This window comes from Malassezia globosa, assembly GCF_000181695.2.
Source record: "Malassezia globosa CBS 7966 chromosome Unknown mgl_sf_1.1, whole genome shotgun sequence".
NCBI classification, from domain to species: domain Eukaryota; kingdom Fungi; phylum Basidiomycota; class Malasseziomycetes; order Malasseziales; family Malasseziaceae; genus Malassezia; species Malassezia globosa.
The window spans coordinates 1,342,930-1,370,785 of record NW_001849874.1 but is presented as its reverse complement, the minus strand read 5'-3'; the positions used below and the strand labels follow the sequence as shown (position 1 = coordinate 1,370,785).

At 51.5% G+C, this 27,856-nt stretch overlaps 11 protein-coding genes across 11 annotated transcripts; 4 read left to right on the top strand and 7 right to left on the bottom strand.

The window, feature by feature from the left end:
- Positions 1-524: 524 nt before the first annotated feature.
- On the bottom strand, positions 525-1,253 carry MGL_0618 (uncharacterized protein; the record flags this gene model as incomplete). Its single annotated transcript, XM_001732791.1, has 1 exon — positions 525-1,253. One exon carries the CDS (start codon positions 1,251-1,253, stop codon positions 525-527), a length of 729 nt encoding a protein of 242 aa, XP_001732843.1.
- Positions 1,254-1,477: 224 nt separating this feature from the next.
- On the bottom strand, positions 1,478-3,081 carry MGL_0617 (uncharacterized protein; the record flags this gene model as incomplete). The annotated part of the gene is made up of 3 exons (XM_001732790.1): positions 1,478-2,731; positions 2,784-2,944; positions 3,021-3,081. 3 exons carry the CDS (start codon positions 3,079-3,081, stop codon positions 1,478-1,480), a joined length of 1,476 nt encoding a protein of 491 aa, XP_001732842.1.
- A 657-nt stretch (positions 3,082-3,738) lies between these two features.
- On the top strand, positions 3,739-4,890 carry MGL_0616 (uncharacterized protein; the record flags this gene model as incomplete). The annotated part of the gene is made up of 1 exon (XM_001732789.1): positions 3,739-4,890. One exon carries the CDS (start codon positions 3,739-3,741, stop codon positions 4,888-4,890), a length of 1,152 nt encoding a protein of 383 aa, XP_001732841.1.
- Positions 4,891-5,050: 160 nt separating this feature from the next.
- Positions 5,051-8,050, bottom strand: MGL_0615 (uncharacterized protein; the record flags this gene model as incomplete). Its single annotated transcript, XM_001732788.1, has 1 exon — positions 5,051-8,050. One exon carries the CDS (start codon positions 8,048-8,050, stop codon positions 5,051-5,053), a length of 3,000 nt encoding a protein of 999 aa, XP_001732840.1.
- Positions 8,051-8,507: 457 nt separating this feature from the next.
- Positions 8,508-9,989, top strand: MGL_0614 (uncharacterized protein; the record flags this gene model as incomplete). The annotated part of the gene is made up of 1 exon (XM_001732787.1): positions 8,508-9,989. One exon carries the CDS (start codon positions 8,508-8,510, stop codon positions 9,987-9,989), a length of 1,482 nt encoding a protein of 493 aa, XP_001732839.1.
- A 354-nt stretch (positions 9,990-10,343) lies between these two features.
- MGL_0613 (uncharacterized protein) lies at positions 10,344-11,680 on the top strand (the record flags this gene model as incomplete). Its single annotated transcript, XM_001732786.1, has 4 exons — positions 10,344-10,661; positions 10,819-10,979; positions 11,032-11,339; positions 11,391-11,680. 4 exons carry the CDS (start codon positions 10,344-10,346, stop codon positions 11,678-11,680), a joined length of 1,077 nt encoding a protein of 358 aa, XP_001732838.1.
- Positions 11,681-11,749: 69 nt separating this feature from the next.
- MGL_0612 (uncharacterized protein) lies at positions 11,750-19,393 on the bottom strand (the record flags this gene model as incomplete). The annotated part of the gene is made up of 1 exon (XM_001732785.1): positions 11,750-19,393. One exon carries the CDS (start codon positions 19,391-19,393, stop codon positions 11,750-11,752), a length of 7,644 nt encoding a protein of 2,547 aa, XP_001732837.1.
- Positions 19,394-20,209: 816 nt separating this feature from the next.
- On the bottom strand, positions 20,210-21,607 carry MGL_0611 (uncharacterized protein; the record flags this gene model as incomplete). Its single annotated transcript, XM_001732784.1, has 1 exon — positions 20,210-21,607. One exon carries the CDS (start codon positions 21,605-21,607, stop codon positions 20,210-20,212), a length of 1,398 nt encoding a protein of 465 aa, XP_001732836.1.
- Positions 21,608-22,708: 1,101 nt separating this feature from the next.
- MGL_0610 (uncharacterized protein) lies at positions 22,709-24,127 on the bottom strand (the record flags this gene model as incomplete). Its single annotated transcript, XM_001732783.1, has 1 exon — positions 22,709-24,127. The coding sequence occupies one exon, from the start codon at positions 24,125-24,127 to the stop codon at positions 22,709-22,711; it is 1,419 nt and encodes a 472-aa protein (XP_001732835.1).
- A 355-nt stretch (positions 24,128-24,482) lies between these two features.
- Positions 24,483-25,601, bottom strand: MGL_0609 (uncharacterized protein; the record flags this gene model as incomplete). The annotated part of the gene is made up of 1 exon (XM_001732782.1): positions 24,483-25,601. One exon carries the CDS (start codon positions 25,599-25,601, stop codon positions 24,483-24,485), a length of 1,119 nt encoding a protein of 372 aa, XP_001732834.1.
- Positions 25,602-26,530: 929 nt separating this feature from the next.
- Positions 26,531-27,673, top strand: MGL_0608 (uncharacterized protein; the record flags this gene model as incomplete). Its single annotated transcript, XM_001732781.1, has 1 exon — positions 26,531-27,673. One exon carries the CDS (start codon positions 26,531-26,533, stop codon positions 27,671-27,673), a length of 1,143 nt encoding a protein of 380 aa, XP_001732833.1.
- Between the last annotated feature and the right edge of the window lie 183 nt (positions 27,674-27,856).

Here is a 27,856-nt window from a genome sequence, read left to right as displayed (position 1 = left end):
CAAGTCGCCTGTTATGTAGTCTAGTTTAGTCCGGATAGAGAGTTGGCCCACGACGGTTCGTTTTTGTCAAGTAGCAGTGATTCTGATCCTTAGGAATGGGGACGTAATTCGCACTTTTTCGGGCAAATCTTATCAAATTCTCCACACACTCATTCGAGAGCGGTTTGGAAGTGCCATGTTGGATGATCGTGTCTTTGGTTGACGATGACCACCAGTATATTCCATTTCGGTTAACTCGCACGCAACCGTTCCAGTGTGTACGAATGAATATTTCCGATAAACGTACGATCATAAGGGCAAAGATGCTCAAAAAAAAAAAAAAAAAAAAAATGAAATTGTTACTACCTATACACTGCAAGTCGGGTTTATGATTTCAAAATGCATGTTTGTCATAACAATGGTGCAGAGCCATCTGTCACGTAGTTCATAGTGAGCTGGATGCAAATGAAAATCTAGTTCTGCGGATTTGAGCCGTATTCATGCATGGACTATTGGCTCATGCAAGTCCTGGAAAACATCTAGCGTCATTTAGATGGCAAAGCTTGTGATTCATGAGGGTTCGATTCCTTATGACGCTCCTCCATTGAAGAAAAACCAGTATGATGAGCACGTCCTAGCACATTCGTACTCATCAATTGCACGATATCCATGTCGACAAGAGAAGAATCCAACATGTCGGTGGATCGAAGAGTCAACTGCATCACAGCATCGGCCACCGCTTGGTATGAGCGCGCAAATCTGTTATTGGTATTCAAAGTAGTTGATGAACGCGAGCAAGAAGGCAAACTCGACCTGTTGTGATTCGAGTTAGAGCTTTGTACTAAAAAAGCGACACATGCTTCAAGACAAAGTGCTTTTTCCATGGTACACTCTTCGACTAGGTCCACGAGTGACCGGTACAACTCGGCTCGCGTTTTGAAAGGTATACTTGCGCTGCGTTCGATCTCAATAGCCGGTGGCTCACGTGGATACGCTCGTGGGAAAGTGAACATAACACGCAGGTATGCAAGTGCGCCATCTCCCTCATTGTGCCACGGCCCACTAACGGCGACTGTACAGCGGCGATGTGCAATATCGATAGATTCAAGCGTGTTCGGGAAGTGGGAATTCACACGCAAAATCTCATGAGGCAAAACGGTGGGGTCTACAGCTGGAACAGTGCTGGGGGCTGAAGAAGAGAGTTCGCCATCACTAGGCTCTTGCAATTCGCCAACGCGCACATTCGCCATCCATTGCACGGCGTCGACAGCCATGATGCTCGCGTCGTCCTGTGTGTATCGCATTTGTGGACCTAGGTCTTGAGGCACCTCTGAGCGTCGTGCACGGCGTTTTCGCGGCGATTTTTTCAACAAATTTATGCGCGATGTAGGTAGAGATCGAGGTTGTGCTACATCTGCACGAGATACGTCAGACTTCCAAGCGTGTAGGGAGCGAGGTGAGCTGAAGCGCGCAAGTCCCGGTGATACACTCATTTCACTTAATGTAGGCGACCACGAACCCAAGTTTGAGTGTCGACGACTGCACGAACTTGTCCTCCCGTGAGTCGGTGCCCTCGATGCCGTGGTGCATGCAGCCGTCGGCAAGGATCTTGCTGTCGACACTGGTACAGCTCCTGCGAATGCTGTTGATGCCGTCGATCTCGCCGACGTCGACGGTCGAGTCGAATCAGGAGCAACTGCAGACTCTGTGAGTATGTGATGCATCGGCGCACCTTGGATGTGCCCCAATGCTCGCATAACATCAGCACTGATAGGCCAAAGACGGAGTGTTTGGTCCTTACTCCAGTTACGAGCTGGAATGTGCGGTCATCCAAATTGGCATTTGACCCGCTGCGTGATCGAATTACAAACTCTTTCACCAGATCCATATGGCCTTCAAACCGACACACAGGTTCCTGTGAACCATATGCCCAAAGTGTCGCGGCCGTATCGCCACGCTGTGCAACAGAAATAGCGCCATGTCCAAACGGCAAGTGTCTTGCGCGCCAGACAGGTTGAAGCGTCTCGATCGTGCTTTCTGGCTGATCAATACGCGCGTAGTGAGCAGCTACACGTCGCGAGCTCGGCGAGTCCAAGTCCCAAAATTTGATAGTGCCATCCAATGAACAGGTCATAAGCCGGTTATTGCGTTCGTTGCCAGGAAGACTCCAGTCCAGTCCATATATTTTACTCTGCCGCGTCTCCAGCGTGACAAGAGGCAATGCGCCGAATCTGTCATCCCAGATAAGCACCTTGTCATCACACGATGCTGCGATGCGATGTTCTATGCCACGATTCCACTTGACTTGCGTCATACTCGCATTCCATGAGCTGTAGCCCTGTGCAGGACGCCCAGAACCGCTGTTAGCCATTCGCAGGTCCCATATCCATGTCCATGTATCGACACTGCAACTTGCGAGTACCTCAGGATGGAATGGAGACCAATTAATGTCGGTGATGGCGCGCGTATGTGCATTGAGTAGGTGCTCGATCGAGCTGGGTATGCCATTCTGATTGCGCCCGTCAGATGCATGTGGTAAAATTCGTGATGCGCTGTCCACAGGTAATTTATGTGAGCCATACATGAATGACCCACGGCCCGCCGAACTAGGAGATGAATGTGTCTTGCACGAGCGAGCAACATCCATCTGCATCTTGGAGCGGATCGATGGCGGAAGCGTTGGCACAGCTTGAACGCACCCAAAGCGCCCTGATGGCCGGTCTAGGTTCCATATCACGAGCTTTTGATTTGACTTATGGAGCATATGTCAGTCACACAAGCCATTGACCGGTACGCATACATACAGTGCTTGCGACCCATGCTGAACGAGCCATATGTGGATTCCACTGGATGTCGGCCATCTCCCACGGCGTGCTGTGCGCAAAAAAACGAGGTGGCGTGTACAAGTGTTCTAGTTGCAGCACAAAAAGACCCATGTTTGAGCCCAACACGACTTCCTGGTGCGCTGACATGAGCACTAGGTTCATTCGCTCCCCTTCCCCTTCCCCTTCCTCCTCTTCCGACTTCGTTCGTTCACGTACATGGGCTCAAACTCATACTCCCCATTGGTTGATGCACATCAACAATCGCTGACATGTTCATCGTGGTCTCCGGGGTGGACGCCACCCGCGACGCAATTCGACGGGTCATGGGGCCGTGGGTGCGTGTGCAATCAAAATGGCAATGCACTGTCGCCACCGCCGCCCTTAGACATGATCAGCCAAGCTCGAACAGGCCTCCACAAACGTGCGTTGCACGCGTTCTATCAAGGACGTGATTGAAACGAAACGAGGCATAGAGCTCGATCAGCTTCTTACGACCTGAGCAATCGTTGGGCTAGGGACGCGTGTCCAGTAACATATAGCGTCTTCTATGGAATGTGCTCATGGCATATACACTCGAGTGCTTGCTACTGCACCATCCACTGGCAAAGACCGAGACGTATTGTCTTCGTTTCGGCGCATGTACGCGTACAGCCTGTGGTTTGGTGAAGCTCATACGCCACTCACACGTGTCTTAACGGCCCTGACGCACATAGATGTGTTTTTTGTTCCTGACATGATGAAGTGTGTTTATACCCCTGCGCAATTGCGACAAAAGTTTCAGCATCTTCGACAACTTGATTTTGTCGCGCTCCAGCAGTCGCCGTGTGTACATACGGACGATTATGACACGCGTGCATTTCGCTCGGCATTGAACTGGGGTCCGATGCAAGAAGCAATCCGCACGGAAGAAAAAGAGCCAGCGAGTCGTGCCTTTATGGCCGCCGTGCATTGCCGGGAAGTCCAACTGCAGCTTTTGATCGTGGCTTGGCTCCTTCCACACGTGCCCAAAGTGCCATCTACGCACGCACAGTATGATGCGTCCTCGTATTCAAAACGCAGAAAACATTCGAAACCAAAAAGTTGGCATGCGCCTCGCATCCCTTTTGCTGATGTCGCAATGGAGCGGTTGCCAACCACAAACGAGCCAAAAGAGCTCTCCATTGAGATGACATACGACTCATTACGTGCCTTGTATGAAGCCCTTGCAGACCAACTGTGCTTGCTGCAGTTTTCTGCGACACTCACGCCTTGTGCTTGGGTATTTGGTTCGGGTGCGCGAGTCAAGACATTGCAGGATGAGCGTGATGAAGCACAGTGGTTCTGTGCGGATGTATTTGGGTCAACCTATGCATCCTCGTTGCCAAAAGAGTATGAAATTTTACGTTTCAAGTGCTTTGGACCTGGTCTAACTGAAACGACGCCCACTCGTCGACGGCGTATGGAGCGCACAAGTTCTGCGCCTCTTGCATCTATGCCAGTCGAACCCTCCCCTGCGCGTGAGTCAACCTCTGTGTCAGGCTCCGTGCATGAGAATCATCCTATTCTAGATGCTGAACGCAGTTCTCAACGCAGACTACTCACAACCTTGCGTTCGACAAATGAAGTCCACATGTCACGCCGACTTGTGCGCACGCACAGTTATACTCCGCAAAGCACGACGTTACACTCGCCGATGTCGACGCCCACGGCCGCCGCGCCTTCTACCTCTATGCGCCATCACAAGCGTAAAGCACCTGCTAATCGATGGGCATCTGTACCTGCAAAAACCCTCGTGATGGAGACCCCGAGGCATGTCCGCCAGAGGACTGTGTCATTCCCAAGTGTTGCGGGTGGCTTGCTCGACAAGACCCAACACGATCGTGCCATCAACGAAAGTAACGCCAACACTCATGCCAATGACGTAGATGATGAGGACGATTCACCTCCGCCCTCGCCAAGTACGGCAAGAATTACAACTCGCACATCGTCTGTGCCTGATCTGATATCTCGTCCCCCAACACCAGACAGCGATTCAGACGTCGATCTTTTGATACCAGAAACGCAAAAAGCAGCACGAAAGCGTGATCCATTAGCGCTATTTTACTAGACTGGCCTCACAATTCTGAATGACTGGGCATCTTACGAATGTAATAAGGGAGGGGGGTCTGGTATGCTTGGACAAAAATGTTGAAAAAAAAAAATGCCGCTGCTGCCGTAACATACTGAACACACATGCAGTGATTTGGCCCGCAAATGCCCGAGGGTCTTCACTCATCCAAGTTATCATCTTCACTGTCACTTACGGTCCAGCCGGCGGCGCGCATTTCATTCTTATCACGCACGCGTTTCTGCGTGATTTCATCCAAAAGGACGAGTAGATCTTCGTTTTCAGACTCAATCCGAGCATAGTCCTTCTTCAATTCATCGTAAGAGACGGATGATACAGCCTGCTCGAGCTCAGCGATACGTCCGTTCAAGTTTTGGAGACGTTGTTCTTGTTCCTTCACAGTCTGCTCGAGGTGGGTTGCATGTGCTTGGGCAGCGGCTGTTTCTTGACGTGACGCTTCAAGCGCTCGAAGAGACACTGCATCTTCCGATGGAGCTTCTTTCCTGCCTTTAGCAAGCTGCTCACGCAATGCATCGAGATCGGAACAAGCTGAAACAAGTTGGGCTTTGGTCGCTTCACAAGCCTCACGCCAGTGCGCACATTCGGCCTGTTGTGCTTCCCGCTCAGCGTTCCATTCATTTTCGCGTGCTTCATGTGCATGATGTGCTGCATGGAGTTCCCTCTGCGCTGCAGCGTGCTCCTTTTTGGCTAGCTCAGCCGTTTCATTCGCTTGCGCCAGATCAGCACGCAGCTTGTCGACAATACCTGCTTCTGCTTGCGCACGCGCAAGTTGCGCTTCCATAGTCATGAGTCGCTGCCTCGCATCTAGCAGCTCAGCAGAGGCCTCTGTGTCTGCGGCCGTTGTGGCCTGGGGCTCATTGAGAATGGACTTCTGGATGCGAACGTAATTGTCTTTCCAGAACTCCACAAAAGGCCACGTGAACCAGATGTCTTCCTCCATAGTGTCAGCCGGACCTGGCGATGCGGACTTTTCGCCTAATGGGCGCCCAACAAGTTCCAACGTCTCGGGTGAACACGACGAGAAGCGCTTGTCATTCTTCACCGCTTGAATGCGAGTGCTGAATTGATCAGCACCGATGCGTGAGTGTAGGATTGGATGCATTGCTTGCCGTGTGAGCAGGCCTTCTTGCTCATCGGCTGTCGGCGCCGTCGAGCCGTCGGATGTGGAGCTTTGTAGCGTATTGAACTCGTAAGCAGTTCCAAGCACAAACGCGGAGAGCCCCTGGATAAGTGGGTCAACCCCAGTCGTCTGTGCTGCCGGTTGAATTAGTACCTGCAAATTCGCACTCTCTGATAGCAGGTCAGAAATACTCGCAGAGCTCTGCCAAAGCCACATGCTCAGCAAAGAAAGATAACCAACGATCAGCTTGGTCCAGTCTCGGGACGGATTGCCATTCAGATCCTGTGCAGCACGCTCTCGACGTACGGCTTCGCTCTGCTCGCGGAGTGCCATGGCCAAGTTTCCCACTACCACATGCACGAGTGTCGCTGGTTCGTCGTCGTCCGATGAGGGCACCGACGCATCAGCCACACACCTGCCCTCGGCATTCAAACACACCCGGCGCGCAAACTCCTTGGATGTCTCACTTCCGTGCAGGATGTAGCTGAGAATCATCATAGCGAATAGATACTGGTATGGGTCGAAGCGGGGCGCCTTGCTAGTCGATGCTAATGTTGTGTTCGGTAAGTGCGCAATGCTGCTGAGCAGGAGACTGGTCCCATCTGGTTCACTTTGATCAGGTGTTGGTGCAGCCACAAAAGCGTGCCACATCGTCATGCGCACATCCATATTCTGTTCGACGAGCGCCTCCACTGCCTGCAGTGCCGCACAGCGTACACGAAGAGCCATGCGCGGCGAGTCGGTCGGTTGTATAGGCACACGAAGAGCCATTTCGACGAGTCGCAACATCGCTGGATGTGGTGATTGCCACGCAAGCTCCATCGGCGGTTGCAAACCTTCTGCTACTGGGACAGAATGCTCTTTTAACACGACAGGAGTAATGACCATAGCACTGATCAAGTCCTGTGCAGCGCGCGAGCCTCGCAAGAGAGAGGCTAAGACATGCAGTGCATCGGCTTTGAGCGGGAGGGGCGCAAGACTCGCCATGGCCAGCTGCACAAGTGCTTCAGCCAGGCCCGTCTTACACATGACGAGCTGATTTGACCTATGTCCCTCACCTTGGCCATCAATCAAATGACGAACACAGCGAAGCAGGAGTTGGGCATTCGCAAGTTTCTGTTCGTCCCATTCTTGCAAAAGAAAGGCCTGCTTATGTGTGAGGTGTTCTTGCTGTGCATGATCGGGCGCGTGTGCTGGTAAGGGAGGTGGATAAAATAAGAGCGGCGCAAGCAACGGAATACTGAGAGTTTCTCGGAAATAGTTCTGGTTCGACACATTCTGCAGTAAGAGAGTTTCGAGACCTTCAAGTGCATCGTGAACAACAACGCCACCCTCTATACGTCCTTCCTGCGCCATGATATCGAGCAAGCGTTCAAAAGCGCCTTCGAATGCAGTGATCTTTTGAATGTCTGGATTATCTCGAAGCAGCTGGGGTAAGAGCAAGAGCGCCTCATTCCGAATGATCTCGGTGCTGGAACTCGGTGCCGCTTCCAAACACTGGAGCACGGAACTGCAGCCGCCGGGCGCAGTTAAAACATACTCCTGAACTTCAAGTCGTCGATTCTCAACAAGGACCACGAGAAGCTGCAATGCACCGAATCGCGTATAAAACCCATGCTCAGGAGACAGAAGCGTAAGCAGCGTAAGCAGAGCGTCTTTTTCCTCCAATAAACGCGACATATTCTTGCTAGCACGCGCAGTTGTACGTGGATCGTCGGGATGGGCTTGGCACAGAGCCAAGCAACACTCCACGGCAGCGCGGAGCATCTCTTCGTCGCGCTCACGAGACTTGATCCAGCGCAACAGGGGAACGAGCGCATGCTCGCTGACCTTATCTGCATGGTCGCGTACGAGAGACTTTAGCGACAAGATAGCAGCACGGCGGTCTTCATGTTGTGTTGCTGGATCACTAAGCCGCTCGCTCAGGACAGTGATCGTTGAGCTGGGAGTTTGTGCCCTGCCACTTTGTGCCGAATACTTTTTGTATTGCTGCCGCAGCAGATCAAATCCGTGTAGCATGGGCTAAGAACGTGCAAGGCGCGAGAGTGACGATGACACGTCCAAGTTTGTTAAATGAGATCGGTCGAGCCAAATTATATTCTGGCTGGTGCTCGGGGCTGGCACCTGCGGGTCCGTCTACTTGGCAGGGGCGGCGAGGCGGCCGCGGCGCACGCACGCATGCACGACATGGGCCATGTGGGCAGGTCCAGCCCACATGGCCCATGTGCCTGCGTGACTTGGACGCCAACGGCAGCGGCTGCCGCTGCCACGGTAGAGTCACGTGCAGATGGTGCGTCGACCCTGGCGCACACGAGGGAATGTGGGGGCCGAGCGCGGCGTGGGAAAGCATAGCCCGATTGGCTTGGAAATCCACTCAACACAAGTGGCGAGATATATTTGCGTGGCTCATGCACTCAAACTCGTTTTCTTACACAGCACACACCTCGTCGACGGCAGCGACGACAGATTTCGCACTATGGGAAAACTGACATATGACGAAGTGGCGAAGCATTCGTCAGCAGATGATTGCTGGATCATTTTGTATGGAAAAGTGTATGATCTCACCGAGTTCATTCCGGAGCACCCCGGAGGACCTCAGATCATTGTCAAGAATGCTGGCCGTGACGCTACCAAATTATTTGACACGGTGCACCCAAAGGGCACCATTGAAAAGTATCTGTCAGCCGACAAGTTCAAGGGCGAGTTTGATGAGTCTACACTGCCTGGAGAATACAAAGAGCAGCAAAAGAAGGAGGAGGCCGAAGAACAAGAACGGCGGGCGAATCTACCTCCGATGTCGAGTTGTCTAAACCTTCACGACCTGGAGCTGGTGGCGTCAAAAGTCCTGTCTCCCGAGGCTTGGGCATACTACTCGTCAGCTGCAGACGATCTTGAGACATACCATGAAAATAAAACGGTATTCCGACGGATCTGGTTCCGACCGCGGATTCTTCGTAATGTCAGAGTGGTCGATCCAAGCACAAGCATTCTTGGGATTCCTAGCAAGCTGCCTATCTACATTACAGCCACGGCGCTTGGTCGTTTGGGACACCCGGACGGGGAGCTGAATCTTACGCGGGCAGCCGCAAAAACAGGGCTCATTCAGATGGTCCCAACACTATCATCTTGCTCGTTTGAGGACATTGTCAATGCTCGCACAGAGGATGGTGCACCAACACAGTTTTTCCAGCTCTATGTCAACAGTGACCGGCGGGTCGTCGTTGATATGTTGCGCCGTGCTGAAAAAGCCAATATTCAGGCCATCTTCATCACAGTCGACGCGCCTCAGCTCGGACGGCGTGAGAAGGACATGCGGATGCACTTTAGCGATGAGGGCTCGAATGTGCAAGGAGGCGAAATTCAAAACAGAGACGAAGGTGCGGCACGGGCCATCAGCTCGTTTATCGATCCTGCGCTCGATTGGGACGGAGCACTTTGGATTAAACGCAATACACGGATTCCTGTGCTCTTGAAAGGCGTGCAAACGTGGGAGGATGCAGTCATGGCCTGTGAGATGGGATTTGCTGGTGTCGTGCTATCGAATCATGGCGGCCGTCAGCTTGACTATGCTCGCTCCGGCGTGGAAGTCCTTGAAGAGGTAGTACGTGAGCTGCGCAAGCGCAACATGTTCCCAAGCCCAGCGTTCCAGATCTTGGTAGACGGCGGATTCCGGCGGGGCACTGACATTCTCAAGGCCATTGCCATGGGGGCGACAGCTGTGGGCGTTGGACGTCCGTTCCTGTACGCTTACTCGGCATATGGCGTCGATGGCGTGGTACATGCGATCAACCTGCTGCGCGCCGAGTTGGAGATGAATATGCGCCTTATTGGTGCGAACACCATTCGGGATGTCGTGCCAGAGATGGTCGATTTGCGTGCACTTCATACCCATAATGGATTGCCTACGCCAGGTGACGGCTCGTCTGTGCTGGACGTGATGGACAAGAGCCGTTTGTGAAAGAGGCCTCTCTGTAGGTGTCTGTAGTTGCATGCAGAGGCAAACGAGTTGCGAAACGAGGCACCTGAACTATTTGCGCGAATGTTGTGTGTCACTGGGGTATGCACGCGCACCTGCTTCGAACATCTGATTTGTTGATTCCATGCGTTTGAAGTATCCTGTTCAGAACAAAGAGAGCGCGTGCGACTGCAAGACCATAGGAGTGGAGGTCGCCGTCAGAATTACCACCGGAAGTGGTTAGTGAGGGAGAGGCAAGGAGCGTGGGGATTTCTTCCACACCAACTCATACAACGGCTCGTACCTTTCGCTCCCACGCTCCGTTTGCGGGCAGGCATACGTTGTTGTCACAGCGAGATGGGTCTATGTGGATCGAAGCCTGAGGCTAGTGGGGCTGATCAAGATGCGCGGCAAAGAAGCTCAGAAATCGATAAACATCTTGTTGAGTCAACGAAGCAAGGCAAACAGGAATACAAGATCCTCTTACTAGGGAGTGGCGAGTCGGGCAAGTCGACGATCGTAAAGCAAATGAAGATTATTCACCAAAATGGCTATTCGAAGGAGGAGCTATATATGTTCCGCTTGACAGTTATCAAGAATGTTGTGGACTCAGCACGCGCGATTGCTTTGGCGCTGCGTCTTCTTGGGATGGAACCTGAGCGACTGGAGAACAGGGTACGTGATGGTTAATCGGCACGGCTAAGAGGCGTTTCCCTCTGTCTTTGATACGGGCCCCTTTTTTGGCCTCAGACGCGACAGGCGCATGTTGGTGGGGAACGCATGGCGCAGCCGGAAGCTCGCGTTGACGAAGCAAGACTAACGCTTGACACAGGAAGCAGCCGATATTTTGACCCAGTACGAAGTGCCTGCTGATCCAAATGCTTTCCTGCCGGCAGATATGGGGAAGCTGATCGAGTCATTATGGAGCGACCCCGTCATTCCGAGACTCATGGAGCGGCGTGATGAATTTTATTTGATGGATAATGCGGAATAGTATGTATATGGCGACGCATGTTGACGGGCTCGATGACTCACACACGTAAAGCTTCTTAAATTCCGTCGCGCGTATCGCAACTGATACGTACATTCCGACGCAAGAAGATGTGTTACATGCGCGATCAAAGACATTCGGTGTTTCGGAGACGCGTTTCCAGACAGGAGACATGTCGATTCATCTCGTCGATGTCGGAGGACAGCGTTCGGAGCGGAGTAAATGGATTCACAGCTTCGACTCAGTCACATCGGTCATTTTCTGTGTCGCACTGAGCGAGTACGACCAGGTTCTGCTAGAAGATAGCAGCCAGAACCGCATGGCAGAGAGTCTTGTGCTCTTTGAAAGCATTATTAACAGTCGTACGTATACATAGGCGAAGTGAGCGCATGTGTGCTAACGAAGTACTACAGGCTGGTTCCAGCGCTCGTCGATTATTCTGTTTCTGAACAAGATTGATATTTTCAAGCAGAAGCTCGCACGGCGCCCGTTGTCGGATTATTTCCCGGAATACACGGGCGGCAATGACGTGAACAAAGCAGCGAAATACATTTTGTGGCGCTTCACACGCGTGAATCATGCTCGGTTGAATATCTATCCACACATCACTCAAGCGACGGATACGACGAATATTCGTTTGGTATTTGCAGCTGTGAAGGAAACCATCCTGCAAAACTCTCTACGAGAAACAGGCTTTTTGTAGTATAGACATGGGTAGTCGCTTAGGCGGAAAAGGCACAACGAAACAATACAGGCGCGAAGACAGAAAAACTTACAGTGATGAAGTCACGCTCGCGTCTGTGGCCCATGGTGACGTACGCCGAATCAAGTCGCGAGCTTCGCGCGCAATGCGAGCGACAGAGGGAGCCTCGCTAAGCCATGCGCTTGTAAGTTGCGCCACGAGCGATGGTGGGCGTGCAACGTCGTACAGTGTGTCAGATGCATTCTCTAGACAAGCACGTACACACAAAGCAGCCAACTGAACATCGACGGGAGCCGGTTGCAGCACCTGAGAAGCGAGAAGTGGTTGTATGGCATTGGTGTCGAACTTGATAAACGATGCAAATAAATCAGCGAGTGCACGCTTGATCGATTCACGTGGCTCTTCTTCGGCATGGAATGCCGACTCCAGGCATCCAACAACAGATGCACGAGTCTGCTCGCCGATCTTATCCTGCGGTGCATGGTCCAGGATACACGCGAGAGCAACGATAGCAGCATCTGACGTGTCGTCAGGCGACACAAGAGCATCGCAAATGGTTTGAACAAGCTCAGATACAACGCCTTCCACGCGTGTCTGTAGGCCCATGAGGAATCCAAGCGCGTGTGCAGCTTTCATGCGCACCGTACCACTGGCGGTGTCTGAGAGGGCTTTTTGGAAGGAGCGCTGCAGCTGCGGGTAGAAGGGCCGCACGAGCATCGGCACGCTGCGTACCAAGGTGTCGAGAGACGTGACGATCGAAATTTTGACGGGTGGAGCATGCCTATCACCACACAGACGAATCAATGGACCGACCATGGCAGTGATGAAGGGCTTGATGGCATCTGCGGAGGTCTTTTCGGCAAGATCCGCGAGACCCAGTGCACCCTGCTCGCGCTGCTCGGCTGTGCCTTGGAGCAGGCCATGTAGAAGAACGGGAACGAAAGGCGAGGCTCCGCGTGGCTGACACAAGCCAGGTAGGTGTGACGAAGGTGCACCCGTGGATTCCAGCGCTCGTCGCAATGGCACAACAAGAGCGCCCCAGTGTTCCTTCGGGATCGTCTGCACACAAGCTTCGAGGGCAGAACGCGCTGCCGTGTACACACGCTTCTCAGGAGGCTCGAAGAGTGCGATCAGTTTTCGCATCACATCCATCTCGTAGTCGGCCCACGACACAGTCACGTGCTTCGTGAAGTGCACCCACAAGTGGCATGCGAGTGCCTGGCGAGAGGCCTGACGAGCGCCGAGCCAGCCAAGGATCTGCATCACAGTCTGGTGCAATGTGTCGATATCGCCAATGGCAGCGAAGAGCGCGTCGGCCACTTCGTACTTCACGTGCGTCTCATCATCGCACGATGCTGCAAGGCTGCTGAGAATCACATTCACCTGCTGCGCAAGCGCGGAGCTTGAAACAGGCAGCAAGGCGACCAGCGCGGACGCATGTGAGTCGGATAACGGGACATGAGCGAGCGTCGGCACGACGACGGGGAAGACAACCTCAGGTTGTGTGCGCACAACTTCCCTGAGCGCCGCGAGCGCGGTCGGGGCGCGCTCGTCGTCCAACGCCTCGAGCAAGGTAGGAATGGTGGCGTCGATCGCATGGCCACCCAGGTGAGCCTGCATCGCGTCGAGCGCATGAGCTGCTGCTGCACGTACATCCGGCGCCTCATCGCCCAGCGCATGTCGCACAACACCAATAAGTGCGTCTTCATGGTCTTCAAGTTGCGTCTTGGTCGCATTCGCCAGAATGTCCGTAACGGCACGACACACACCGGCGCGAGTCGACGAGGTGGGTGCATGCATCGCACGCTCGCTGAGGATCGGCACTGTCTCACTGAGAATCTTTTCGCCCAGCTTGCGCACCAGCTCGCCGAGTGTGCGTCCTGCCATGTCGCGCTGCTCAGAATCATCGGACGCGAGAGCGCCACCCAGGAGTAGGTCAAGCATAACAGGGAGAACTTCGCGGGCAGTGCGGGGCGTGTTGTGCACAAGTGCCTTCCACGTGTGAGCGGCCGTCTGGCGCACAGGTATGCTCGGGTCTTGTCGCAAGATGAAGACGGCTGCAAGAATCCGAGCCCGCCGATCAGCTCCGAGCACTTGGACGAGTGTCTTTTGGACGCTGCTGCTGGCCGCAGCAGCCTCGTCTGTCTCGTCTTCCACTTCTGCCTTTCCGGAAATACCACACACACGGAATAGCATATCAGCCGTGAGCTGCAGCGCCGACAGTCGAACGCGGTGCCGCGCATCAAAGAGACGCGGTTCCAACTGTGGCAGCAGCAGATCGACAGAGCGCTGCGTGTAGTTGGAAATGAGCATGCGGCCGGCCCGCAGACTCGCCTCTCGTACAGACTCGATATCGTCCGCCATACTTGCGACGATCGGCGGCACGATGCGCCCGAGATGAGGGATGAAGCGCGCACCGAACGTAGCCGGCAGGTAGATCAGCAACGCGAGGTGGCCTTCCCGCACGTACGATGTGCTGTCCTGTGTGTTTTCAATGATCGTCGGCAGCAGTCGCTCCATGCGCTCCATACCCAGACCAGCAAGTACTTCAGCTAGACCCTGTGCAGCGCCATGGCGATCGACACCTGTTGCGTCGGTCTGCAGGACCTGGAGCAAGGACGGGACCAAGTCCGCAAAGTGGACCTCGCCCAGTCGCTCAACAAGCGTGCCGAGCGCCTTTGCTGCAATGCCACGAGCATCTGGCACCGGTGACACAAGCACCACACGCACGAGCGGTGTGTACTTGCTCAGGTACGGCACATAGTCGCGCGTGTCGGTAAGTGATGCCAGATTGCCAACGATCTGGGCCGCTTGCTTTTGAAGGAGAACGGTCCGCTCACGCAGACCACGCTCGATAATCGGCGCAATCAGCGCTAGCGATGGCGCATCGATGTAGTGCACAAACTTTGTGCGAAGAAGCGCCTTCAGTGCGCTCGCTGTCTTGGCGTTTGGATCGACAAGCGCCTTGAGCAGCACCGGCACGAGTGACTGGATCTCTGGATTGTGGATCACTTCACCAAATTGCTTGAGACTCTGATTCGCAGCCGTGCTGACCTGGCGGTGTGAGTCTGTCAAGACGTCACTCAGACGGGGGATGACTGTTGGCAGCGCCGCGGACAATTGCCGCGGTGCACAGAATGCCATCGCACCCAGAAGCTCGACGGCACCTTTCTTCATACGCCACTGCTTTTCATCCAGGCCGCTCAATAGAGATGGCAAAATTAGTTTCAGGCATTGGCCGCTCAGGCTACGCATCAACACTCGTGCAGCATCCTGCGTCGCTTCTCGGACATCTGCATGTGTATCGCCAAAGCACACAAGCAAATGTTCGAGAATACCCTCGACATATGGTTCCAACAACACTTGCAATGTACCGGCAAGCATTTCATACGCGAATAAGGCACCCTGCCGGATCGTCGACACGCTTGTATCGTCGATCGCTTCGGCTAGTCGTGTCAAAATATGCAGCTCACGAATAGAGCACACACCGCGGCCTTTTACAATGCCCGCCAAGCCGTATGCTGCGCCACGCCGTGTAGCATACTTTTCGCCATGTAGAAGGTCGACAAAAAGATCATCAACAATGCCCGGCACATCCTTGGCTACAGCAGTCGTGCGAACAAGCACCGGCAAGCAAGAAGCCACAGCCTCTTGCACGAGTTCGCTGGGTGTCCGTAGAGCGGAAAGCAGGCGATCCACGACGCGACGCACCTGCGGACTGTCCGCCGGTAGATACTGAGCGATGCGGCCCAACAAGACTACAGACGCCTCGGTAACCGCGTCGCTCTCGCTCTCAAGACTCGCTTCTAAGTGCGAGAGCAGATCGGAGAGAACGTTTGCGCCATGCACATCGATCACAGACGTGCACGCATCGAGCATGGCATGGCTGACGTCCTCATTCCGATCGCTTAGCGCAACACCTGGCTGCAGGGCAAACAGAAAGAATGGCACGACATCCGCCGGACGGAACGACGGCGCAGCGGCATGTAGCGTCCAGGCCACAGCGAGACGAACGTGCCAAGGGTCTTGGCGATTCAGCGTCGATTCAATTACCATGCCATACTGGTCGTACTCGGGTTCGAGCGAGTAGTTTTCGGAACGATATAGCATGAGCAGCGCGTCCAAAAGCTCAGGGAATGTGTCAGGATGCAATGCACATGCTGCACCAATTGAGCGCGCTGCACTCTCTCGCACGTACTTGTGAGCATGTTGCAAGAGTGGGACTAACGCCGGCACATACGTCGATGGAACATCCAGAGCATTCTCCTCCCATACTTGCGTTGCGATAGCTTTCAGGTCTGAATGCATTGCGAGCCAGACAGCGCGAGGGAACTCGAGTTCTGTCAAGTCCAGTGATACCAGACACTGTAGCGCACCATCCCGCTCACGGCGTTCATCCGAGAGTGCAGCATCCAAAAGCTCGATTATCAGTGCAGTCTGACCCTGCTGCTCATGAGATATCATGTCGCCATACGACCGAAGTGCTGCGATCGCGTCGTGCATTAGCATCGGAATATTACGCAAAAGGACCAGTAGCGAGCCCAAAACCTCAGCACGTGGAAATTGCGGGTCTGAGCCATATACCGCATGCGCTGCGAGCACATCCAATGCCAACTGCAGTCGCTCAACAACCTGGTCGTCCTTGTCTTCGTCGCCACACAAACGACTCTTTGCAATCAAATGCGTAAGCCAGGGGATTACAAAGCCACAAGACGAGCGTTCCAATGGCGCAGCATCCACGAGGAAACGCAATTGATACAGAATGCGAAGCTCGATCTCCTCGCCTGATTCGAGCGAATAATCCAACGGGACAAGTTTCCCGTCAATCTCACGCAGCATCGCACTCAAGATAAAACCACACACAGTTTGCACACGAGCTTCGCCTGCGCGCGAGAGCATGGCCAGAGCATCCACCGCTATATCTGTTACTCCTAGCTCACGAGCACGCACATTACCCAGGCATGTACGCACAGCCACTGTCAGCGCAAATATGTCAGAGCTAGTCGCACGGGCTCGCGCCACAATGAAAGCGCGGTTGAGAGCGAGCATGACGCGCGTCCGCTCGTGCTCGACCAACGAGCGAATTTCTCGTTCACGTGCAAGTTGCGTGTCGACAGCAGCTTGCTCTTGCTTCGTGAGCGATTTTGGTGCGTTAGCAGCTTTCTTCGCGGCAATAGACGCACGCACTTCAGCATCCCACCTGTCCATACTGGTAGTGCGGCCCTTGTCAAGTTCCTGTTTATTTGAGGACAGCACATCAATGAATGGCTTGTCGTCTGATGCACGCCAAATAGCCACATCTTGTTCACTGAAAGCTTCGATCGATTTAACCGACATATCACGCACAATGTCGCCGCAGATCCGGCCCAGCACGGCATCAGGCGCGATGAACAAGATGGACGCCAGTGCCGCCTCCGCTGCTACGCGCCATGTCGGATCGCTTTGTGCCTCGTAAATGGCTTGGATGACCGAGTCTGCATAGTCTCGAAGAATTTCGTGTGGATCAAGGTTGTCGTAAGTAACAGACCCAGTAGGCCCCACTTGCTTCATCACATTGCGACATAATTTCACAAAGCAATCATGTTCCGTATCCTGCAGCTGAGGAGCATGCACTAGGACGACCAGTTCTGGGAAAAGATTCAACGATGACATACATTCAACCAATAGCCGTGCGACATCCGTTGGCAGCTCTGGTTCACTCGACAAAACGTGCCGCACCATGTGAAGAGCAAGTCGCTCATCGTGTCGGTGCACATATTGAACAATCCTATGCGCGTGCCATCGTGCACCTTGCACGAATAGCGGACCGTGATTGGGTGCGCCAATTTGTACAGTGTGATATACGTAGCATCGGAGCAGAGCGCACATGTGGGATGCAAACTCCTTGTCATGCCATGACATCGGATTTGTGTGGTGCAGTACCGTATAGAAAGCTTTCGCATGCCAATGCACTGTATGAAGCTCACTCATTTTTTGAGCCACTTTCTCATTTAGGAGGAACGATGGCTTCGCGCCTGTGGCCAACAGTGCATCAAGAGGCGCGAGCGGTAGTGCAGAATCACGCAGCGAATGTTCCTGGGAGATCGCGCCCCATATGAGTGCAGTAGCAATGCAGCCCTCGAGCGCTGCTTCCGGCGAGGTCAGTGCACTGGACAGCGCAGACTTGACACTGGTCCCGAGTGATGGTAGTAGGTCTTTCCAGAATGCCAGCCAATTTTTTTGTTCCCTGGAGGAACAGGTCATTCCTAGTTCACATGCGCAGATAGCAGGGTACATGCCACAAAGCGCGGCAGCACGCACTGGCGGCTTCGGGGAGCTCGTCTTGCCAATAAACGCCTTCATGAATGCAGACGGCACCTCTACATCATGCTCGAGCAAGAAATGGATATGCTTCGACACAGCATCAACAGCAGCTGCGACACTCGATGGCTGTGTTTCCTTTAGTAGCACGGGAGCCATAGATCCTAGCAGGCCTGGACTGTTTGATTCATTTGGCACACAAGACCACAGAAGCTTATATTGTGCGAGGCGCTGTTCTTCAGAACGCACATCCCCTGCCTTGATACTCTTACAAACTGCATCAGCAAACGCAGTTATGTCATCCGCCTTGAACAATGAGTCGCTCAGAGACAAGACGGCCTCGCGTGTTGCTGGATTCGACGAGGCAATCGATGAGACCATGACATTTTGGAAGCGCGACAAGATAGAAGTCTTGTCCACAGCAACACATGTGCAGAGTACGCCAAGATCGTAGAATGCATGTTCTGGTGAGCGAAGAAGCATCTTTTGAAGCGTGGGCAACACGTGCTCGTCCAAGTCAGCAGGTGTAACGACGCTCTTGAAAAAGTACCGATATGGATGTGACTTCGCTGTGCGTAACGTCTCGGGCAACGGGACTTTGGAACTGAGGACGTTTGTTGAATAGAACTGCAGCACCAGCACTTTAATGCTTTGTACGAGCTCTAACGCACCAGCACGTTGTGTATCTTTCACCCCCAAGCAACAGACTGTGATCAAGTGTCCTTGCAGTGCACATGAAGCGAGTGCTTCCGCCGCGGGAAGCTTCAGCGCTGCGTGCAGTAGCAGTGAAAGACATCCCGGATCTGATTCCCATTGGCGGAGCCGTGCTGACACGCTTGAAATGCACATGTGCTTCCGGACGAGTGCTGCCACATAGGTCCCATGCAAACGGGCATACATTTTCACAAGTAGCATGAAATTTGAATCATTTTTGATAGACGCGTGTTCGCCATGTAATACATACGAAAGAACACAATAGACCCAATCGTACAGTGCAACAAGACGTAATGGCGTGCAACAAAGTCGCAAATCCGACCGAGTCGTCCGCTCGACTTCAGGTTGTAATGCATGCACAGACTCTCTTACGAGCATACTGGACAATGGCTGTTTAGGGCAGTGTGCCGTGTCTGCATCTAGCAGTGTGCATCCAGCACGAACTAGACATACGCGAGATTTCCTGTCGTTGTAAGACAGCGTCGTCTGCAACAAGAGCTGAAATAGCTCTACACGTTCTTCTGAGCTTGTTCCAGAGTCACTAGCTACTAGCGGCACAGTGTTAGAGACAAACAGATAACGACGCTTCTCTTTACGATCACGAAGCCGCGCGGCGGCGTGAGTGATAAATGCATCCCAATCAGACTCAGCTTCTTCCAGCTGGGTCGAGTACACTGGCACCTGATTTTCTGGTGCCATGTCATCATCTGGATCATATGGTGACTCCGCCTCTGCCGGGTCGGCAGCGCTTAGCCACTGCTTTATATCTCGCGTCCGCATGGACCCACCAGTGACGAAGATCGATGCACATCTCATGAATGAGACCCAGGATGAACGCATGGTCACGTGCCGCATCACACCATAAAGGTAAAGCCATTGACCATCCTGCACAAAAGCAAGCTGCGAGTGATTCGAAGAACATTGACGCAGAGTCGATGAATCAACCTTGCACCAACATCATTTCAGTGACCCATGTTTCCCAGCTGTATAGATGTTTGAAACATCAGAGGTAGTTTTAATATCTTGGATCTTTCTAACAAGCTGAAGAATCTTGGTTTTAGTCCCTCAATGTGTTGAGGCACACTTAAACAAATGCAACAAGCTATCCGTGATGACAATGTCTGTAGCGTTAGATTCAACTATTCCATTTATATGTCGCCAAGCTATCGGCCCCGAAGCGGTGGCGGGCTCGCGACGTTAACATGTAGGGATCGTATATGAAGACATGCGCGCGTTGTATGATCAACGCTCTCTCGAGTTTCCACCTTAAAATCTATGCAAGGTTGACACATGCACTGAAACCTCAGCAGACTTAACACACGCTTCAGTCAGAGTCTTAAACGATATATTGGATTTGCTACTGAGATACTATATTCATATATCACAGAAAATCCACTGCACCACTTGTGGAAACGCAAAGAAGTGGACCAGCTTCACAGTAAATAGCAAAAAACGGAAACGATCGCGCAGAAAAGCTTCATGGAAACCCGACAATGTAATCAGATGAGGTGCTCATCAAAGGACAACAACTGCAGTGCCGATGACCATAGCAACAAGCACAGAAATGGCACCAATCTTGGCGTCAAGCAAGCTGCTAGAGCCATTTTCGCCCTTGCCATCTTTTCCAGAGTCCTTCGAGCCACCAGAGCCATTACCAGAACCATCTTTGGAGCCACCGCTAGATCCCTGCCCTGGATTGGCATAGCCATTCTTCATGTCAGAGAGCTTGACCACCTTGTAATCAGCGTCTGGGTTGGCCTTTATGTCACCAATGTCAGGAACACCTTTTGGCTCAATGTTGCCCTTAATAAAGTCGGCAAAGTCGGGGTACGTAATGTCTTCCGCGTAAGGCTTCGTCACATTCTGGCATGCAGTGATCGGAACAATGTGCTTGTACGCATCCGAAATCTTTGGCTCCATTTCCTCAAATAGTTTCATTGTTTTTGTCGAAAGTTCGTGGGAGAGAACGATTGGGCTCTCACTGTCCGCTTTGCCGATAATGTTCTGGTAATTGTTTCGAATGTCATCTTCCGTTTTGCCCTGATCAACCTGCCAGTCGTGTGTATCCTCTTCCCACAAAATTGTACGCAAACCAAGACCCGCAGCAATAGCACGAACACGGTCATCAGTATCGCCAAATGGTGGTCGCCAGCATGAGGGAGTCACGCCCATCAAGACCTTGATAGCGCGGGCCGTGTAGAACAACTCAGCAAACACTTGTTCATCCGACAAAGTAGTCATGTAACGGTGGGCCCAAGTATGGACGCAAATATCATGCCCGTCAGCAAGGCCGCGCTGTGCCTGCAAAGGGAAATTGTACATTTGAGTCCCGATGTAGAAAAGTGTCGCTTTGAGCTTCTTCTTCTTCAAAAAGTCGTAAAACTCATTGTGGGAGCAATACGGGCCATCATCAAATGTAAGGCCCCAAGTGCTAGGCTCCGGGCACGAGCTAATATCCTTCGGGATCTTGTCATGCTTCGGTTCAGTACATCGATTGGCGGTCCACCAGCAATCAGGATCGCCTTGGACATCATAGTTCGAGGCTTGGGCTGATGTACCCATGTTAGAAGTCTGTTGGTCACTTGTAGTGTCCTTCTTTTGCTTCACGTCTTTCGGAATTATACCGGAATCTTGGATCTCCTGCCATACTTTTTTCGCCTCATCGTCACCATCAATGATCTCGGCGATCTTCTGGGGTTCAGGCAATTTCTTGCCCTTCAGTCCTTCGAGAGGGTTTTGATACGCGGCTGCGCATTCTTGCTTTGGATCAGTCTCTTTCGCTACAGAAGCTGCATCCTGATTAGACTGACGACGCTGCAAACGCGCAAGATGTGGGCTGTTGACATCATGAAGCGATGCCGTGGCGCTCGCAAAGGCAGCAGAAGCAATAATCAGACTTGTTGTCAACTGCATGACGTCCGGACGACGAGATAGGTCCAGCCCGACGTGAGCATTGGAATAAGACCAGGGGTTTTATCCACGTGAACGCACCCGTTTAGTCAGCTGATACGCCATAAACTCTATGTGATGTGTAGAATGCAAGGCATTTGAATGCTTTAAGCGCGACACATGCGTGCCTTACGAATAGACCTAAGGTTAACTTTGGGAATGCACTATTATTAGTTGGCTCATCTCAGATTATATAATACCACTTGCACTGCCACCTTCACATGTGTTCCCGCGTGGCTTGTGCATACGTGAGGATCAAAGCTGTGCGATAGATAGAAAGAATGAATATTGCGAAGCGTTACGCATCATCTCAAGGATATGCGCCACCTCAGACAAGCAAACGTGTTGACGAATCCTGTAAGATCGTAAAATAGTAGTGTGTCAGTAATTAGAGCAGTCCCAACTAAGATACCTTTTAGAAATCTCTAGAGCAAATGCAAAGTTAGTGACTATACAAAAGCTAGTTCTCTTGTATAAACTTGAGACCATCTACAGCGGCATTAAATAATTGTATGTTCCCAAAGGATACGTGATCGTACGTAACGAAATGTGGACATGTCCCAAGTTGAAGACTTTCCGAGAAAGTCAACGCATTCGGCGCGATAACAATCGCAAGTCAAAAGCGCTATTACACGCACAAATCAGGCCGAAATGAATGGGTATTTTAGTTCCAAATTCGTTGCATTTGCTGTCTTGATACCTAAGATGAGGCTCACGACAAACCATAGTTGATAGACATCAAGCTACAAAGTGCGGGAGAACCGAACAAATGATTTATGAATTGTTCGTGCCATCAATGCACTCGCTTGTGTTTATTTATGTTATCACCGAACCTATCATCAGAAGGTCCTGTAGGATAACGGTTAGTCCGAAGGTTTCTGACTTGCTGGGTCTAGAGTTCCTTAAGCCGCGGTTCGACTCCGCGCAGGACCTCGCTTTTTGCCTTCCAATTTATTTTCAGACTACAAAACTATAGATTATATTGTTTTCTAATTGGACTCAGCAAAAGTCAAGAAGTTGTCATGCAATTTTTATTCAGGATAATCTACATCATAAATCCAATAGTTAAACCTGGAATGTAACGAAGGTAATCGTAATAGAGCTAAGAAGTGCGGCCCATAAAGACAAAGAGGAAAACTGGATGGCGCCGTTCTCCTTATGGCTGTTGTCTTTACCACCACTGCCACCGTCTTTAGAGCCTTTGGCATTCTTGCTCCCATCATCCGATGAGTCAGAAGAGAAAGTTGCTGAACCAGTGTCGGTTTGCTTCTTGTTCTCACCACCTGGTGCAAAGCCAGTGTCCATTTTAGCCAGCGACAGAGCACTAAAGTCAACGTTAGGATTGATTTTCATATTGCTCATGTCAGGCAAGCCTTTATAATTCGCGTTGCCGCCAGTGTATTCTTCAAAGTTTGGATACACAATTTGGTTTTCCATGTAAGGATTCGTGACATTCATACAAGCGCTGACAGGAGCCACATGCTTGTAAGCATCTGCAATTTTTGATTCTTTCTCGATAAATATGCTCATCGTATCGTTGTGGAGTTCGTGAGCCAGTACAATAGGGCTTTCATTACTAGCTTTGTCGACGATTTTATCGTAATTCTGGCGAACCTGCTTGGGCGATCCAGTTGAAGCCATCTGCCAGTCATCAGTGTCTTCCCTCCAATGAATTGTGCGCAATCCCAGACCGGCTGCAATAGCACGCACACGATCATCAGTATCACCAAATGGAGGACGCCAGCATGTGGTCGTAATACCAAGAACGGCCTTGATGACCCGGACTGTGTAGAAGAGTTCGGCAAATACTTGCGAGTCAGATAAGGTCGTCATTGCAGGGTGAGACCATGTGTGAACGCAAATGTCATGTCCATCGGCAAGACCACGCTGAGCCTGGTAAGGCCAGGTAGCTACGTTGGTACCGATATAGAACAACGATGCCTTCAATTTTTTTTGCTTCAAAAAGTCGTAGAACGCATTGTGCGAGCAGTTGGGTCCATCATCAAAGGTCAATCCATATGTGCTTCCCTCTGGACATACGGCGATATCCTCGGGAATCTTGTTGTGCTTCGGCTTGGTGCATTGGCTGGCAGACCACCAACAATCTGGATCCTTGTCCGCATCGTAGTTCGCAGATTTAATATCCACTTCCGCATGCTTACCATTTGACGCATCGGGTTTTGTCTTGACCTCTTCAGGGATAATGCCCGTATCCTGAATCTCTTTCCAGACCTTCTTTGCTTCGTCATCATTCGGCAAGATGTCCGCAACTTTTCCAGCCTTTGGAAGACGGTCCTTCAACATCTGTTCCATTTCAGGTGGCGTATAATATTTGCACTCCTTGGTTGGATTGTCTAGCTTAGCATAACCAGCAGCATCAGAGGGAAGAGCGCGGCGAACATAATCGACATGGGTGCTGGGCGTGTGCAACTTAGCACTTGCCCCGACAACAAGCAGGGCAGACGAAATGAGTGTGAGTTTCATTAGATAGAGGGGTGGATGGGCGAAAGCAATAGGTACATGTATGTGTCACAGCCACCATTTTAAACTGAGTCTAGTTCGAGTTCGTTTCTACAGATAGATATTCGACACGTGGCTACGCATTCCGAGACTCGTGCCTCGGCGGATTTTAGCGATACATTGTTGCCAACCAAAATTAAGAAAGATTCGGCCCACCCACATCGCATGTATTTCCTGGCATGTGTGTGCTCGCAACAACGCAATTCCGACGACAGCGACCAACGCGGCGCTGAAAAACTTCCACATCTGCAACAAGGCGTAATTAGGTACTATTTTACATATACAATCAAATCCGAGTCTAACATCTGTGGACGGAACTTCAGGGATAATCTTTGATAGGTTCATCAACCCAACCGCCAGCCAAATCGGGAGGTAGCTCATTCATTTGTACACTGGGTGCTCCGTGGAGATAGCGCAGTTTTTCCAATACTTGAATTCGCGTTCGTTCGAGACTTGTGCGCGTGTTTTGGTTCTCAACGCGTGCGATAAGGGGTTCGTGAAGACGATGCGTTGGCGCAAAAAACGCATCATAAGGGGTATGAGGTAAATCATCTGGAATCTGCGTGCCTGTTAGCACGGATGTTTCGTATGTCCAGCAGCGTGCAACATTGCGGATCGTGTAGCCGCCACCGCCAAGAACGAGCATCGGGAGGCCAAATGCTTTAGTGAAGGCAACACATTCACCATGTGCAGCAATGCTAAGATTGAAGCAGCCGAGCCGATCGAGACCCAACGAGTCAGCACCGCACTGGAGAACAATGGCACTTGGCTGGAAGGTATAAACACAGGGTTCAATTACGCTTTTAAAAAGACACACGTAGGCACCATCGTCAATGCCGTCCTGCAGCGGCACATTAAGGCAAAAATGCTTGCCTAGCCCGACTCCCGTTTCGCTAATGTCGCCAGTGCATGGGAAAAAATCGTTCCCGTACTTGTGGAAAGACACTGTCATGACACGATTGGATGTGTAAAAGGCTTCTTGTACACCATCACCATGGTGAATATCGATGTCAATATACAGAACACGTGGAAACGTCCGCAAGAGTTCTAAAATCGCTAGAACGATATCGTTGATGTAGCAAAACCCACTGGCTTCAAATTTCTTTGCATGGTGAAGCCCTCCTGTCCAGTTAATAGCAATGTCCGTGGCTCCAGCAGCAAGCCTACGGGCAGCCGCGAGCGATGATCCGGCGTATGCCCGACAAAAGTCGTACATGCCGTCAAATACGGGGCAATCGTCGGCAAAATTGAATCGGGTAAATGCAGATGACAATGGTGTAGACGGTGTGGCGGTGCTAAGGAAGTCAACATAATCACTGTCATGAAACATTTCCAGTTCCTCACGCGATGCCCATCGTGGTGAATACACGGACATATACTTATGCAAGCCGTATCCATGTACAAGTCGATTTGTTAGTGCAAGTCGCGCGGGTTTCATGGGGTGGTGTTCTCCGTAATGCTGCGGGTGACATTAGCATATCTTTTCTCGAACAGGTCTCCTTGTGCTGAATCACGTACATAGTCCGACACACCAGCCGAAAAATAATATGAAACTCGCGGATTAAAGTGTGACTGCTCGTCAGCACTGAAAAAATTTCACTTCATAAAAGTGGGAACTCGCGACTTACATGAACAGATTTCGCGTCGGCAAGCAAAGCACCGACGTTGAGGTCTGGCGCACCATCATTTTGGTATCTTGTCCTATCATAAAAGAATGGCGCATCAGAAAAGGTTGGTACTATGCGGTTCTTTGCGTGTGGAGACGCCTCGTACTCCAACACGACCATGGGCAGTAACGACGGCAATAATGCCGACGATGACGACGCGCGGTTGATTTAATAGATGCGAGTGCGATCTGAAAGCTTCGGCCCACATCGAAAACGTAAGCCAAAAGTAATAAGATGATCACGTGCTAGATATCGCCTGTCGACTGAGTGGGTGAGGCCTTTTTTGAGACTAGATCTACTCCACACCTGAATCCAGACCTTGAGGAAACCAACCAAATGCGCGTTCCTGGTCTTCACCTGCTGAGTCATGCTGCGGGATGCACTGATCGACGTCTTGAAAATGAACATTCGGCCGATACGCACGCACCATCTTCTGAAGACCCCCACTTGCGAACACGTCAAGTTGAAGACCGCGTCTGCGACTGGTTTCACAGCAGTATGCATTCATTACACAAGACCAAGTCAGTTCGCAAACGATTGTATGTGTGGGCGCTTGTCACAAGCATGTTTGTGACTGGCATTCTAAACTCGATCTTGCTCAAATGGTATGTACATGGCATGTGTGAAACGTGCCAAACGAATTAGTGTCCGCTAGGGAGTAGACGTTGGTTCTTGTGTCTAACACTACATCAGGCAAGATATGCAATGTATAGAAAACTGTGATGATGTATCTGCAGCAAATCGCGTGTATTACTCGCAGCCAGTTTGGCAGACATTGCAAATGTTCATGGGTGAGGCATGGTGTTTGGCGATTTATGGCCTGAGCACCATGCGACAAAAGTACCGAGACAAACAAGCAAGCAACAATGGTGATCAACGTGAGCGAGAGGTGCTACTCATTTCATCTAATTCTCCTTCGCAACCCTCGTACGGCACCAATATCCCGTATTCTGCATTAGGAGCATGCACGACCGACAAGCCATGGTACATTCGGAGTCTCGAGTTTTTCTTTCCAGCGACGTGCGATATTCTCGCGACTACACTCATGAATCTAGCGCTTTTAATTATGCCTGTAAGTGTGTTCCAAATGACTCGAGGTGCATTGGTAATGTGGGTTGGGTTGCTCAGTGTGATTTTCCTTCGCTACCACATGCTTCTTTACGAATGGCTCAGTCTCGTGCTTGTTATGGTCGGTGTTTGCATTGTTGGGCTCAGTAGCCTTCTTCAGTCCGCCCAGTCAGACACCAACTTGTATATACTTGCGTTACTGAAGACCAAATCGCATGAGACGGCATCTCAGACTTTGCTGGGTCTTGCCATGGTGCTAGGTGCACAGGTGTTCTCTGCAACACAGTTTGTTTGGGAAGAAAAGGTCATGGAGCAACATCGTGTGGATCCCTTGCTGGTCGTTGGACTAGAGGGGATCTTTGGTATTTGCCAAATAACTGTGGGTATGCTGCTGATGCACTACTTTGTCGGCTCTACTAGGCAAGGTGAGGGAGGTATCTTTGATCTACGTGCAGGTTGGTCACAGACGCTGGGTGTGCCTAGTGTTCGAATGAGTGCATTCCTCTGCGCTACTAGTATTGCCATTTATAATGCCCTGGGTCTGAACGTGACAAAGGATTTAAGCGCCACAGCACGCAGCACGATCGATACGTTACGCACACTTGGTATTTGTGCAGTGAGTCTATGTCTAGGCTGGGAAGTCTTGCGGCCATTATCGGGAAGTGTACAAGGCTTGGGTTTTGCTATCATGGCGTACGGTACATTCGTGTTCAACGGTGTTATATCGGCACCAGCTTTCCTTTTGCGCAGATCACCGGTGGCGCATGCCGCTTGATCTAGGCATCTGTGTACTTTTACATAATCGAGTTCCAGTCTCCTCCGTGACTTGAACACATCCACCAACATTCTCATTAGCACTTTGTTGTAATTACATAGAATGTTGCTGTAGTTTGATTTGCTTTGAGAAAGTCAGTTCTGTTTATTTGCTCTTGTCCCTTAATTAGGTCCCATGTACATG